Consider the following 16,042-nt stretch of genomic DNA (forward strand, 5'->3'; position numbering starts at 1 on the left):
CTGTCCTTATTTGTTTATATAGCTGATTTTTATATGTTGCTTAGGCCTCTTTCACACTTCAGTTTTTTGTGTCAGTGAAAATCCGCCAAAAAGGTGGAAAAGCGGATCCGTTCCTAAGTGATGTGAACGGATGCAATAGGATCCGTTTTTTTGAGGGATCCGCAGAATGAAGAATTTTAAAGGAACTGCTGCCCGAGAGAGAGAGATTTCAGGGTTAATTTTCTCCCTGACTTCCTTTCTCCGGGCATGCGGATCCAACAACCAAAAAAACGTTGCAAGGTCTGTCCAGGCATGCTGGCGGACGATAAAAATGTGGCGGATCCTCACATAAACGGATCCAACGGATGGCCATCCGTCAAGATCTGCCAGTAATGCAACTCAATGGGGAAAAAACGGATCCTCAAACAAAAATGGCGGATCTGTTTTTTTCAAAACCTGGCGGATTTTGACTGATGGTCAAAAACGGAAGTGTGAAAGAGGCCTTAGGGTAAATTTGTGTTATACATACTATTGTCTTTCTTTTAGAATTATTAGAATTTTTATTGTATTTTTCTTTCTTCAGGACACTGGAGAGTTAATAGCCATCAAATCATGCCGACTGGAACTGAGTTCAAAGAACAAGGAGCGGTGGTGTCAGGAGATTCAGATCATGAAAAGGTTTAGTATCTGATGTCAGCCAAAACAAAGGCATTCACTTTCCTCCTAGAGGGCTTGTCCACATTTTGCAGATTGTTTTTTATTAGAAAGATCCTCAACTCAGTTGCACATTTTAAACCTTTTATATTAAATTCTGGCTTGAAAGCTTTGATGAATTGGGCACCTTGTTTTTTTATGGTGGGTTTAACTGTTGTCTTGATTTCTTGATTGTACCTAAAAATTGCCGCAGCAATAAACCAATTCACATCCGAGCCTGTTTTCACCTTCATGGACAAGTCAAATTTTGTAATTCTGACCAGTGTTACTTTGTGTAGTAATAACTCTGAAACGCTTCAGCTGGTCCCAGTGATTCTGAGATTTGTTGTTTTTTTTTTTTTTTTTCCCTCCAATAACCCCCCATGACAGAACCACAGGAGGATGTCACCTCAACATAATAGGGACAGGAAACACAAAGTGGTTAAATTGCCCCTCCCACATCCTCCCTCCAGTGTTTTTTTCCTGTCCATATTGCGATGGGAAAAAGATTAGCAAGCTGGACAGTAGGAGATCGATTGGGTTTACCTTTCCTCTCCAAACACTGCTCCTATGTTCTAGATGGACTTGGGACTCATGTTCTAGTCCGTGCCTTCGAATACGGTTTGGGGGGGTTCTTCAGGCTGGAGGCCTCTTTGAGCTCCCCAGCCCACCTCCTTCCCCTCCTCGCGATCTTCGACGGACCTGGGAAGCGTGGGCTACCGGGCTTCTCTAATACGTCCGGCTTGTCATGGACTGCAGCGCATATGACATGGCCCCGTCGACAGAAGTGACATCAATCATCGGGTGTCTTTTTATGACGTCCCTTCCAGTTTTTGTGTTCTACACTGGAGCAACAACGCAAATGCATCAGGAAGATGAATGTGTCGGGAATGAACAGCCTGTGATTGTATGGGCCTCCATGCTCTCACACCAAGATGTTGGGCAGGAGTCCCTTTAATGAAGACGGAGGCGCTGGGTCCAGTCGCCCATATAAGATCCCTGAATAGAAGACACCCTAAGGTGGACCAATCCTGTTGTAATTAACATGGAAGGTTTAGGTTCTTCCTGCTCTGCATCTGCAGAACCCAACGTTGTTCCAGTCCAAGAAAGTAGACTGGCATTGGGAGTCTGTCTCAAAGGTGCAGGTATGGTGTATGATAGCTTTATTCTTTCGCTCTTCTCTTTCAGAGGACAAGGAACTTGAAAAAGGAGCAAATCTAACAGGGCTGTGGAGTCGGAGTCGGAGTTAGTTTTGGTTGGAGTCGGTAGAAATGTACCGACTCCGACTCCAGCTTTTAAAAAAAATGTATTAATATTTCATAATTGAACTTTCATATGAATTTTATAAATGTTACTCAAATATATATGTTCTATCAAACTATGAACAACAGTTATAAGCAGTTCTGCTGGAGATAGAGACATTTCTTACTTCTTGTGTGTCACTGTTCTCCACTGCCCTTATCTAATCTTATACTTGGTTAACCTCATGCTGCCCCAACCCCCTACTTACAATGTATGAAACTGAAAGTGAAAATGTGTTGCAAATTCTTAGTAGTAAAGCTCCTCCTCTAGACTAGATCATACTAGGTGTGCGTCTTCCAAGCATCTCACATCTGCCTGCTACTCAGAAGAGGAAGACTGTAAGAAGTATTATCCTTTCAACAAACTTTGCATCAGTTAACTGTGAGTACATGAGGAATAATAACAGTATTACTGACCACTATATCAGTTGTACGACCTGGCAATAATTTTGTACAATTGTTTTTAGGAAAAACAATTGTCATTTGGATTGTGAATGCAGAATTAAAAACCTGAGAATGTCAAAGAAGCATCACATTAAATCAGCTGTATTTGAACATTTCACCATCACTCAAGATAGAAAACATTATGTCTGTCAGTGTATGACAAATGATCCAGACGAAAACAAATGCTGTGAAGCCAAGATGAGTGCATATTCAGGCAAAGATAAAAATGCTCCTACCAGAGCTTCTAATCTAAAGAGACATTTACAGCGCTTTCATCCAGAAGTACTGAAAGCAGTGGATGAGAGAGACTGCATCCAAACCAATGAACCAGTGCCCAGCTCTTCCAGCCAAACAAAGGAGCAGAGAACTTTGCAGCCATCAGTTGCAAGATATTTTGTCAGTGACAAAGTTACTGTGACAATGACAGTAGATACATTTAAAAAACAGATCATAGAGCTTGTTGTAAAGGATAGTGTGCCTATTTCATTATTTTCACGACCAGCTTTTATGTGTCTGAATGGGGAAATGGCCCGCAAGCTTGGTGTTTCTCTGGAGAGAGAGAGTATTAGAAAATTAGTAATCGAAGAAGCTTTTAAACAAAAGGAAGAACTTAAAAAAACTCTCAAGGGACGATTTCTGTTTCTTAAAATGGATGCCTGCACACGTCACAGAGTGAACTATTTTGCCATCAATGTCCGATTTGTTTGTGACAAAAATGAAATAGTTACCAAGACATTGGCAGTAAAAGACACCAAAGCTCATCACACCAGTGAGTTTCTCCAGGTCTTGGTGGAAAAGGTTCTGCAAGACTATGAACTTAAAAAAGAGCAAGTTCTTTCTGTCGTAACTGACAATGCTTCAAATATGATAAGTACTATTAAGCTAATGAATGAGAGTAATGATGGTGACCAGCAGCTAGAAGACCATTCTGGGTCCACAGACACAGAAATGTTTGAAATAGAGGAACACAGTATTGTAACTGAGGAGCAAACTGAAGTTGCTTCAGATGAACAGCAACATGATAGTTTAGATGATCTTGTTGAAACTGTGTCAATATGTTCTTTCATTCATCACATGCGCTGTGTTGTGCATACGCTACAGCTGGCTATAAGAGACAGTCTGCAAGAAGGACATGCTGCTGCACTGATTGGCAAGGTGAGAAAATTGGCTACTGTTGCCAGAACCCCTAAAGTTGACTCAATTTTGAATAGACGTGCTGGAAAAGGGGCAATTATTGATCAAGCCACACGATGGGGCAGTACTTAATGATTCAGCGCTTGGTTGAACTGAAAACCTTTCTTGTAGATATGGCTAACCCTCAACTGACGCTAAATGAAAGTCAGTGGAATCAGGTGACTGAGCTGGAAAAATTGCTAGAGCACCCATTTACAGTGACTAAAAAATTACAAGCAGAGGACTTAACTCCAGGTATTTTCGTAAAGGAGTGGAAGAACCTGATGTTTCGCCTGTCCCAAAGAGGAGGGTTAATTGCAAGTGGCATTGCTACATCAATGAAACGGAGAGAGGAGCTACTATTACAAAATAACATTCTTTTGGCAGCTGTTTATGTAGACCCAATGCATCGGATTCTTCTAGATGATCAACAGCTAAGTAAAGGAAAAGAAGCTCTGTTTGAAATAGCAGTAAGGATGAAAGGGTTGCAGAAGAGTCAGGAGGAACAAGAAGAATTTGGTCGTCCAGCCACATCTTCACCCTCATCAACTGATGAAGAATTTAATTTCGAAAAATATTTGGATCACAAGGACCGTGCAAAGCGTTCCCGCATAGAAGAAGAGTCATCCCAATCAAGGAACACAGCCAGTACATTTCAGCAGAATTTTTCATGTGCACTAAAAGAAATTGAGAAATTTGACCGTTCATCAAAAATAACAGTGCAACAAGCGATTCCTCTGTATCCTGACATTGTCAGAGATGTTGCCCGAGTGGTTACTGCTTTGCCACCAACACAAGTTAGTGTAGAGAGGTTGTTCTCTGCTCTCAAAATAATTAGATCAGATTTGAGGGCATCCATGAAGGAGGATCTGACAGAGGCAATACTTTTTCTGAGGACAAATTTATAGATTTCTTCTTATTCACTGCAGAAAAGTGTTTATTGCATATTTACTTAGTTTAGAAAAGTTTATAAAAGTTATTTGCTATATTCTAATTGTATTCTAATAAATGTAGTTTTTGCTCTAAGTGGTCTGATTACTTATATGATGGTGAGAAACTAAATAAGCACGATGTTTAATATTTTACAACAGTAAATTTGTTGTTATGAATTGGCCATTTATGAAGGAGCCGGAGTCGGAGCCTGATAAAATCCAGGAGTCGGAGTCGCAACTGTGGCTTACCGACTCCACAGCCCTGAAATCTAAGACATCAAGCCGCAAATGTGCAATTTGTGCAAATATACTGACATCCCAGGGGAAATCCCTATGTCAAGAATGCACTGAAAAGATCATCTAAGATGAGCAACCTTCCTTAATGAAGGGAGATTAAAAGGATAGTCCGCCAGGAAATCCAATCTTCCCTGACCTTTTTCTTTCAGCCCACACCTTCTTCCAGTATCCCTCTGGAAGATTATCCAGGAAGAAGAAGGAAACTCAGACACTCAAGAAGAGATGTCCAAACCGGAGGAACTTCTAGAGGAAGGCGAAGTAAATATAGGCCCAGAAGCTCTCCAAGATAGGAAATTATACTTCTCTTCTGAGAACATGGTGGAACTTCTTATGGGAGTGAGGAGAACTATGGCGTTAGACGAGGAGAAAACAACCCATGTGGTACAAGAAGAGATGTTCGTCGGGCTCCGGTCAAGGAGAAAACTGGTATTTCCCATACACAAGAACATTGGGGACCTAGTCTTGGATGAATGGGATTCTCTGGAGAACAGGTTGAGCACTCCCGCCAAACTAATACAGGTTTTCAGTGGATGAGGAAACTGCGAAATGCTGGTCCGATGTGCCGAAAATAAACATTCAGGGTGCACGAATGGCCAAAAAGACAACTTTGCCATTTGAGGAATCCTCCCAGCTGAAGGATCCCCTAGATGCAAAATGTAGGGCCTTTAAGGAAAATCTTGGGAGACGTCAGCAGCTCTGCTGAATGCCAGCGTCGTCTCTGCGTGTGTAGCGTGATCAATATCCCGCTGGCTTATTCAACTAGAACATCTTTCTACGGGTATTCCCAGAGAAGATATTCTAACATATTTACCTCTCCTACAGAAAGCCACAGGATTTTTTTAAACATTTCGGCGGAATGGGTAAGGGTGGCAGCAAGATCGTCACTTTTATTGAATTCTGTGAGACGCTTGCTCTGGTTAAAATCATAGAGTGGTGATGTTACTTCAAAGATGAAGCTTTGTTCTATTCTCTTTTAAGGGAAAGTACATGTTTGGACCAGCTCTTGATGACCTATAAGAAAAAGCGTCAGACAAGAAAAAAATCACTGCCTGCGCCTAGAAGCTCTACAAAAAGATCCTTTCAGCCTTCCCATTAACAACCTCCTCAGTACCAAGGAAAAGGAAAGTCTGATAGATGAAGCTATCCAAAAGGTGGGCGGGGCAGAAATTTATTTCACTCCCAAGGTCAACGTCAAAACAAACCTTGATGCCAAGAGAGAAGGGGGTTGCATCTTGGGATTCCTTCCTCAATGCGCAAGATGTGCATAAACCCATGGACTCTAAGATCAGTCCAAGAAGGGATAAAAATAGTTTTCCAGTCACCCATCATAGCACCAACATGGGGTCTTGGCCATTGGTTGTGCGGGAACTGCGGCCCCATCACCGCATGGTTAGGTGGCAGCCCGCGTCCCAGCGCGGTCACAATATGTGGCGGAAACTGGAAGTAGCGCTCTGATAGCACGGCCGGGACCTTTCACCCGGAGCACTTCCAGGGCGCGGGTACTGGAAGCTGCAGGAGACGCCGGCCGGCAGATCCCCCTACAAGCACAGTACCTAGGGGAAGATCGCCGGCCAGGCAGGGGCACCGATGCAGCGATGGAGGCACATCAGCCCTCGCCAGAGCAGTCGCAGTGACCCCTGACACCAGATGCAACCGCACCAGGATAGGAGTTCCGGACGCTCCAACGGGGCACGCAGGTCCAAAGACTCTAGGACAAGTTGGCACAGCTCTAACAGGATGGAAGATTCCGCTGTCCCTAAAGGAGACCTTTTGGAGGACATCCTGCCTCCTGTTCCGGTACCCTTCAATTTCCTCTGAGTTGTGAGTGAGCTACGAGAATGTCATTTTAATAATATAAGTCTCTCTCTCGCTCTCTCTTTCTCTGTCTGACCTTTCTGGTAGGAGCGCCCTAGAAAGTGTACAGGGAAGTTGAAGCACAGAACCTGCGTTCTGTGTGGGCAGGATCTGGCTAGCACATGGCCTGAAAAATTATGCCAGGTGTGTATTAATGACAGTGTGACTAATGAGACCCCTGACTTCTCTTCCACCTTAAAAACACTCGTCAGAGCAGAGGTGGAGAATTCATTAAGGTACCACTCCCTCTCGGGAGAAACACCACATAGGGATAGGAATGAAGTATCTTCTACTTCATCAACTGTATATTGGGAAGAGGGGGTGTTGCGGGATGCTTCAGAATCTTCCTCGTCAGAAAGTGACTCGGGCTACTGCTTTCCCTTAGAAGAGGTGGGTAATTTAGTTAAGGTTGTAAGGTCCAACAATGGGACTGGTGGATCAAAAGGCCAAGAAATCTATCCAGGATATCATGTATAGCACCTTGGCAAAAAAAAAAAAAAAAAAATGTAAAGCCTTTCCTATGAATGAGAGATTACTAAATCTCATTATTAAGGAATGGGAGAAGCCAGGTAGAAAAGACTCCTGCCATCCTCCTTTAAAAGGAAGTACCCCTTCGAGGAAGAAGCCACCTCGTCCTAGAGTAGGGTGCCCAAGGTGAATGTCGCTATATCCAAGGCCTCAAAAAATTCATCCGTCCCCTTTGATGACTCAGGTTTACCGAAGGACCCTTTTGATAGGAAGGTTGCCACCTTTCTTAAGGCTACGTGGGAGTCGTCAGCAGGGGCACTGAGGCCGGCCATCGCGGCAACCTGCACAGCAAGGTCCCTCATGGTCTCTGAATAGGTTGGAGGACCAGCTGAGCAAAAATTCATCCAGAGACTCCATTCTGGCCCCGCTCCCAGTAATCAAGGGGTCAGCAGCCTTCTTGGCGGATGCATCGGCCTACTCATCCAGACTGATCGCGACCGGTCTGCATTATCTAATGCAGGCCGGAGAGCGGTCTGGTTAAAAGGGTACAGGTAAAGGGGAAACTGTGTTCTCTTCCCTGTGAAGGTCACTACTTATTTGGCTCAGCTTTGGATGGCATCTTAGAGAAAGCTGCCAATACGAAGAAAGGGTTCCCAAAACCTCCCTTCTCATCCTTCAAGCAGTCCTATCGGAGGAAGGGATACAGCGAAAAAGAGAACATCCATGGAAAGGTAAACCGAGGAAGGGAAAGTGCTTCCTGTTCAGTAGTTCTTCTCAAGGTGGTAGAAAGCCCTCCAAATGACTCTACCCCAGGTGGAAGGAATGCTCTCCTGCCTGCCTGGAAGAAAATACCATCCAGCCCTTGGATTCTAAACCTGGTGAGGGCAGGGGTGTAGCTGGAGTTCGGAAGACATCCCCCAAACAGATTCATTGTGGCAGCCCCACAAGCGTCCAGCTCGGAGCAGATGGTGCTAGAATTGGAGGTACTGAACCTCTTAGAGAAAAACGTTCAACAGGATGTTCCAGCAGGAGAAGAAGGGAAAGGCTTCGATTACCTGTTTCTAATAAAGAAGCTGGACAGCTCATACAGAACAATTTTCAACCTGAAAGGCCTGAACAAATTCCTGAACATTCCAAAAGTCAAGATGGAGTCAATAAAATCAGCAAAACAGCTCCTCTTTCCAGGTTGCCATATGGCCGTCCTGGACCTAAAGGACGCATATTTCCACGTGCCAATACTTGTAGCGTTCTGGAGGTATCTCAGGGTAGCAGTGTCAGTGGGGGGGCACCATAAGGCACCTCCAGTACAAGGCCCTCCCCTTTGGCCTGGCAGTGGCCCTTCGTGTATTCACGGAGTTAATAGCAGAGGTGACGGACCATCTCGTAGAAAGGGACAGACTGGTCATCCCATATCGGGTTGACTTCCTGATGATATAGAAAGAACACCGTGAGCACAACTCAAGATGGTGCTAAGGTTAGGTTCCCAAACCGTTAAAGCAACAAATATGAACCTAGCACTCAACTTAAAGGTATTTGTAAGGCAGTTTATTGTAGTACACGAAAAAAGACGTTTCGGTCAATGTGACCTTCTTCAGTTACGTGTGGTATATAGATTGTGTAGAGCTTATAGGCATCTATCAGAAAGGACGATGGTGCTTTAGGCATTGAGGAGAATGATCTCTCTAAGGTAATGAGCTTGTCAGTATATAGGAGAGGGGCAAACGTGCCTCCAGATGCGGTGTCCACCGGCCATCTGGAGGCACGTTTGCCCCTCTCCTATATACTGACAAGCTCATTACCTTAGAGAGATCATTCTCCTCAATGCCTAAAGCACCATCGTCCTTTCTGATAGATGCCTATAAGCTCTACACATTGACCGAAACGTCTTTTTTCGTGTACTACAATAAACTGCCTTACAAATACCTTTAAGTTGAGTGCTAGGTTCATATTTGTGACTTCCTGATGATAGGCCGCTCACTCATTGCCACAGTCAAGTGAGAGACATAGCCACCATCTTAGAGAGCTTAGGGTGGTGTTTACACCTAGAAAAAGCAAGCTTAGACCCACAAAAGACACAAATCTTTCTAGTACTCTTACTCTACCTGTGCGAGCAAGAGTGGTGTCTACTGGGTCAAAAAAATAGGTCAGTCTTCTCTCCAGGTCAATACAGGATCCAGTGATGTCCCTCAGGAGTGCTATGTCCTTCCTGGGCTCTCTGACCTCATGCAACCCAGCAGTGAAGTGGGCCCAAAGCCACTTAAGAAAGTTGCAGTGGTTCATGTTAGAGAGTCAGCATTCCTTGCGGGGGTATATTGAGGATACACTGACTACCTCTGGAGGTTATACATTCGCTCCACTGGTGGTTGGAGAGAGTCCCTTCAGGAGGGGGTCCCGTGGTTCCCTCACATCAACAGGGTAGTTACCACAGACTCCAGTCCCAGGGGGTAGGGTGCACATCTGGACCATCTGGTTCAGGGAACATGGTCAGTGGTAGACAAGAAAGGCTCCTTAAACATGTGGGAGCTTCTGGCATTAGAAAATGCGTTCGTTTCCTGCCATTCCTACGATGCCATCACGTAAGAATATTGTCGGACAACCAGGTCACAGTCGCATACCTGAATCATCAGGGGATACACGGTCCTGTTCCCTAATGTGTATAACCAAAAGGATTTTCAGACTTGCAGCGAGAAACATCCTTTCACTATCTGCACTTCACATCAGAGGAAAGGACAATATAACAGCAGATTTTTTGAGCACTTCTTCAGGGTGAATGGTCCCTCAAGACGGCAAGATTCAGACGTTTGGTATACATGTGGGGAGGGCTGGAAATCGACCTCTTCGCTACTCTGCAGAACAGCAAAGTGGAGTAGTTCTGCTCCCTAGATCCAAAAGATGCCTTTCAGATCAAATGGGACTTCACCCTGGCCTATGCCTTCCCCCCAGTCTGTCTTATACCAGCGGTCCTCAGGAAGATGAGGCAGGACAGGGCAAGAGAATTGCTCATAGCCCCCTTTTGGTCCAAGAGGCCCTGGTTCTTTTGGCTGAGGAACATGTCAGTTACAGAACCATGGGTCCTTCCAGAGATCCCGAACCTTCTAGCTCAGGGGCCCGTGTTCCATCCTCAGGTGACTGGGCTGCACTTAACAGCTTGGAACTTGAGAGGTCAGTGCTAGAGAGGGTAAGGAGTTTTCTCCCAGCCTGGTCTCTACCTTGCTTACTAGTACGAAGCTGGTCATTACAAGAATTTTATGGTAGAACCTGGAAAAAATTCTTGCCATCTACAGGGTGTACTCTCGAAGGGAAGGTACCCCTAAAGGAGATCCTGGAGTTCCTTCAGAAGGGAGCCGGGTTAGTACCTTGAAAATACAACCTCATGGGTAATCAGTGGGTTGTCAGGTTTATTAAAGCATGCTAGATCTTGACCAGTCCCAGTGGCCATGGTCCCTCCATGGGACTTGAACTTGGTCTTGAATGCTTTGACAGGGCCCCCCTTTGAGCCTTTAACTAAAGGGTTTATAAAAGTAATTAAAGACTATACTCTTAATAGCCCTGACATCAGCACGGAGAGTAAGCAGTATACAGGCCCTATCAACATACCCTCCATTTACCACGGTGATGGACGATAGAGTAGTTTTAAGACCTGACCCTGCCTTTCTACCTAAAGTAGTATCCAAGTTCCATAGGTCACAGGAGATATCTCTACCGTCCTACTGTCCTAACCCTAAAAATGATAGGGAAAAGAAGTTCCACACCCTGGATGTTAGGAAATGCCTTCTTCACTATTTGTTAGCAACAAAACCTTGGAGGAAAGATAGGGCTCTGTTTATCTCCTTTCAGGGTTCTAGGAAAGGATTGGGAGTCTCGAAGGGTACCCTATCCACGTGGATAAGGAAAGCCTTCAAGTTGGCCTATATAGGCGCAAGAAGACCGGTCCCTGACTACCTGAGGGCCCACCCTACAAGAGCGGTGGCAGCGTCTTGGACTGAAAGGGCAGACTTGTCGATAGAACAGATCTTTAAAGCAGCTACGTGGTCGTCGCCTTCCATCTTCTATTGTCACTATAGACTGGGTCTATCTTTCTCTTCTGAGTGTTTCAGCCGTTAGATCACCTATGGGGGTTACAGGAATTAGAATTGTTTGCCAACACACAAAAGGTAAAAAAATTCTGTTCACTGGACCCAAAGAAAACCCGTATGTGGTAGTTGCCCTCAAGATTCTCTGGGACTTCAGGATTGCTTATGCATTTCCTCCAATAGCAATGATTCCAGCATTTGTGAAAAAGATCAGGGAGGATCAGGCGAGAGTGATTCCGATTTCCCCATTCTAGCCAAAAAGACCATGGTTTTCCCTACTAAGACTAATGTCATTGTTGGATCTATGGATTCTGCCAGAGATCCTGGACCTTCTTATGCAGGGGCCAGTATTCCACACTCAACTGAAGGGATTCTGTCAAGCAGCATAGAATTTGAAAGGACAATTCTGAGTAACAAGGAGTTTTGGCCAGGGGTAGTTTCCACCCTGCTAAGAAATAGAAAACCCATAACACCGAAAATTTATGGCAGGACATGGAAAAAATTCCTGGTATTTTTAGGGAAACCATTAGGTCAAAAGCCTCCAATTGGCCCCATCCTAGAGTTTCTTCGGACAGGGCTTGAACTAGGGTTGGCTACTAATACCCTTAAGGTCCATGTTTCAGCTTTAGGGGCATTATATAGTTGTAACCTTGTGAACAATTGATGGATAAAAAGATTCCTAAAATCCTGGGATATGGCTAGGCCAGTCCCAGTCCCTAGGGTCCTCACATGGGATCGGAACCTGGTACTAGAGGCAATAACCAAAGCACCGCTTGAACCTGTGCAGGAGTTGTCAGCCAAAAATCTTACCCTCAAAACAATAATATTAGTAGCATCAACGTCAGCCCGTAGGGTGAGTGACTTGCAGGCCCTTTCTACGAATCCTCCTTATACGCAGATATGAGTATAGAGTCGTATTAGGACCTGATCTGTCTTATCTTCCTAAGGTAGCGTTGAAAGTTCATCAATCAAGAGATCATCCTTCCCTTTTTTTGTAATAACCGGAAAAATTCGGGGAGGATAAATTTCATAATCTTGACATCAGAAGGGCACTGTTACAGTATATATCTATGGCTAGCCAGTGGACGAAAGCCCAGTCCCTGGGAAGGATTACAGTGTTACAAAAGATACCATTGCCAGATGGAATAGGGAGACAGTTAGTTTAGCCTACTCTGCTAGTGGTGCTCTGATTCCTTACTTACTGTATCAAGGCTCATTCCACCTGAGCTGTGGTGACCTGGGCAGAGAAAGTGGAGGTATCGATGGATAATATTTCTAAGGCCGCTACCTGGCCCTCACCATCCACGTTCTTTAGATGCTATAGATCGCTGTAACCGGTGGTCCCTACCTCAGGTCAGGTGTTTCAATTTTCCAAAAATCTCTCAGGTGTGCTGTCGTGGGAAGAGAAAACACCAACATTACTTACCTGTTCTCTTTTATATGCTGCCCATGTAATACAAAGAGGCCAGGAACTCAGGTATAGGGCACTCTTCATCATCCAAAGCCCTGCTGGGAAATTAGGTGTACTTTTATTTTGATCCTTACAGTATTGCAAAAACTGATGTTTTATTTTGTTTGTTTGCAGGTTGAATCATCCAAATGTAGTAAAAGCATGTGAGGTGCCACCTGAGATGGACATTATGGTGAATTCAGTGCCACATCTGGCAATGGAGTACTGTTCTGGAGGAGACTTGCGAAAAGTATGTAAAAATCTGTACAGAATTAAGAAAAATAAGCCTTGTGAACATGCTATAGTCCATACTGTCACATGGATAGGTGTGGACCCATTGCGCCATGGACCAGGCTTACCCTGGAGGGGGTGTAAATAAGTTTTCTACCTAGTCTACACTAGAGCTTGTGCTGGTGAAGTTAGGCTTGAGCTGCAGGTAGCTGCCAGGTACCATTTCACCGCAGTCCCCAATACTGCAGCAGCTGACCCCAAGACTCAGGGATGCAGGTATGGACTCAGAGTGTCAGGCAGGACATGGTCTGAATTACTGGTAGTATGTACACTGGTGTTTTTCAGACGGACTGTTAAGGTGTAGGTTAGGTTGTGGGAGGATGGGTTCGAGATCAGATTCAGGTACAGACTGTTCAGGTTCTACTGTAATAGACAGTGGGCTAAGGACACCCTATTCAATTAAGTTACTCAGGCTATAGGCTGGGGGCATTTCCGCAGTGGACACCACCCCTTTAAGAAGCAGGGAGCATCACCCTAAGCACGTTGCCGGGGAATATGCACAACGTGCGCGAGCCCTGGGAACAGGAAGCCTCGGCAAAGGCCAGAAAAGAAAATGCCACCGAGCAGCCCTGACAATTGAGCATGTCGGCATTGCACATACCGTCTATATAGTTGGTTGAAATTTAAATAGTACTGTTGTCAGTTTGGTGCGGCTCTTTATTTATAGAGGTGGTTCTCTACCATGTATAATGCGCCCTTCAACTGAAACCTTTTTAATTTTTTTTTTTTTTTTAAATACCTTTTTATGTTGCCATTTTTTTTTGCCAGTGAGCGGCTCTATCGCTGCTCACTCAGTCGTGATCACGTAACACCCCTCTGCAGCCACTTCTGACATCCGCTGATGTCGTGTCAACTTCCGGACTCCCTTGCATCACCGATGCTTGACCCAGTCGCATGCACTCCCCCCGATTGATTGGGCTGTGGGCATTGTTTCACCGCACGTCACAGCCCAGTATCCGCACTATCATATGCGAGACAGCGTGACAATCATGAGCTCTGAACAGTGGTAAGATCACCCAGCAGCTGTGATGGGTGGTAAAAAGGTCACCCCTGGTCACAGTCATCAGCTGATGTGATCAGCAGGGGGGCTGGTATTCTCAGACTGGTAAGGGGCCATGGATATTGGTCTCCCTCCGGCCTAAAAATGGCAGCCCTCAGCCACTCCAGAAAAGGCTCATTTATTGGATGTGCCAATTCTAGCGCTTTGCCAGGTTCTTCCCACTTGCCCTGTTGCGGCGGCAAGTGGGGTTAATGTCTGCTGTTTTATGGCGGCTGACATGAACCCGTCAGGTTAGGAATAGAGAGGCGTCTATAAGACACCCCCATTACTAACACCATAGATAGATTGTAAAAAAAAAAAAGGCTCGGTCAAGAGAAAATTCTTTAATTGAAGTAGACACAGGCTCCTTTATTTGAAATAAAAATCAAAAAGTACAGTTATTCTCCGCTTTACGCCTAATCCACTAATGCCCATGTCCCATGGAAAAGAAGAAAAACAATAAACTACCATAACCCTCACCTGTCAGATGTGAAGATAAACAGCTGACATCAACTCTACAATCATAACCACACTTGTCATCGTACCAGGGTAAGTGGGAAGATCCGGGAAAGTGACAGAATTGGCGCATCTAATAGATGCACCTTTTCTGGTGCTGCTATTTTTAGGCTGGCGAGGGCCAATATCCATGGCCCCTTACCAGTCTTGAGAATACCAGCCCCCAGCTGTTTGCTTTAGGTTGGCTCATTGTCAAAAATGGGGAGGGGGCCCTGCTGTTTTTTTGTTTTTTTTTTATTGTTGATTTAAGTTATTTTAATAAAGGGCGTAGGACCCCTCTATTCTTGTTAATCATCCATGATAAACCTAACATCTGAGGCTTGCAGCCCGCATCTGTCAGTTTTGCCTGGACTGGTAATCAAAAACAGAAGAGACCCCACTTAATTTATAGCGCAAAGACGCTGGCTGATAAATACTTCCATCAGCGGAGCCTGCTCTCGCTGTTCTCATCAGCCAATGCCTGTGACCGGTGGTAACCTTTCTACCACCGGTTACAGCTGCTGGTTCACTCTGTCATCTGACAATGTGGGAACCGAAGCTCTCCGACTGGAGGTAATGATCTGACTGCCGATCACAGCCGCCGGTGTTTCTTGTGCTGTCATGGTGGTCTCAGCAAGAGAAACACCTGATGTTTGGGTGTTGTCTCCAACAACAACACCATCCATGTTATTTGCTCCCTTGATGATGGGTGGAAAAAGTAGGGAAATAGGTTGAGATCCCACTATCTGATAACTTTCCACTATCACAATGACCGCCAAGACAAACTAAACAACGGCAAGAGGTCTGCAGAGCTGGTATCCGGTCTTCATATCCTCCTTAGCAATTAACTTCTCTGATTAATAGTTTCTGGCACAAACTAAGACAACCTAATTTTCTTTAAAGGGAATCTGTCACCAGATGTGACCTATCTAAACTAAACTATTAATATGGGCAGGTTATAGACTGCTGAAAAAAGTCCTCCCTGTATGCTTCAAATCAAATGCCTTATTTTTGAGAAATCCTCTTTTATCACTTTATGTAAAGGACCTCTTCCAGGCTATGGAAAGGACGCTGCCTGGAAGATAACTCTGCCTCCAGAGCTTATTTTACATGAAGGGGTAGTTACCAGTGTGAGTGATGCCCGCTCCCTTCTCTCCTGTGGAGTTGTGTGTGAATTATACCTGACACATCTGCAGGTTCTAGTGATGAGCGAGAACTAAAATCCTCGGATTCTCGTTTTGAACCGAGCAATTCCTAGTGCTCGGATGTTCATTTCAGGTAACGAATATAATGGGAGTCAGTGGGAAATCAAAGCTTTTTTTCTCCATTTTTCGTCACCTGGATTTGGGTGAGAGCTCATTTTTTGCATGCCGGGCTGACGTTTTTAATACCACTTTTGTGCAAATACGTTCTTTTGATCGCCCGTTATTGCATTTTAGTGCAACGTTGCGGCGACCAAAAAACGTAATTCTGGCGTTTTTGGGTTTTTTTTCGCTACGCCGTTTAGCGATCGCGTTAATGCTTTTTTTTTTTTTTTGATAGATCGGGCGATT

At 44.8% G+C, this 16,042-nt stretch overlaps 1 protein-coding gene across 1 annotated transcript in view; it reads left to right on the top strand.

Moving 5' to 3' along the window:
• The window catches only part of CHUK (component of inhibitor of nuclear factor kappa B kinase complex), a 236,950-nt gene that overhangs the window by 39,142 nt on the left and 181,766 nt on the right, over nucleotides 1–16,042 (top strand). Inside the window, exons 2-3 of the mRNA XM_073581036.1 lie at nucleotides 563–657; nucleotides 12,800–12,914. Coding sequence (XP_073437137.1) covers nucleotides 563–657; nucleotides 12,800–12,914 — 210 coding nt within the window. The remainder of the gene's footprint in view (nucleotides 1–562; nucleotides 658–12,799; nucleotides 12,915–16,042) is intronic.

Source organism: Dendrobates tinctorius, unplaced genomic scaffold, assembly GCF_039654945.1.
Source record: "Dendrobates tinctorius isolate UK_male_01 unplaced genomic scaffold, ASM3965494v1 ptg000068l, whole genome shotgun sequence".
Taxonomy (NCBI): domain Eukaryota; kingdom Metazoa; phylum Chordata; class Amphibia; order Anura; family Dendrobatidae; genus Dendrobates; species Dendrobates tinctorius.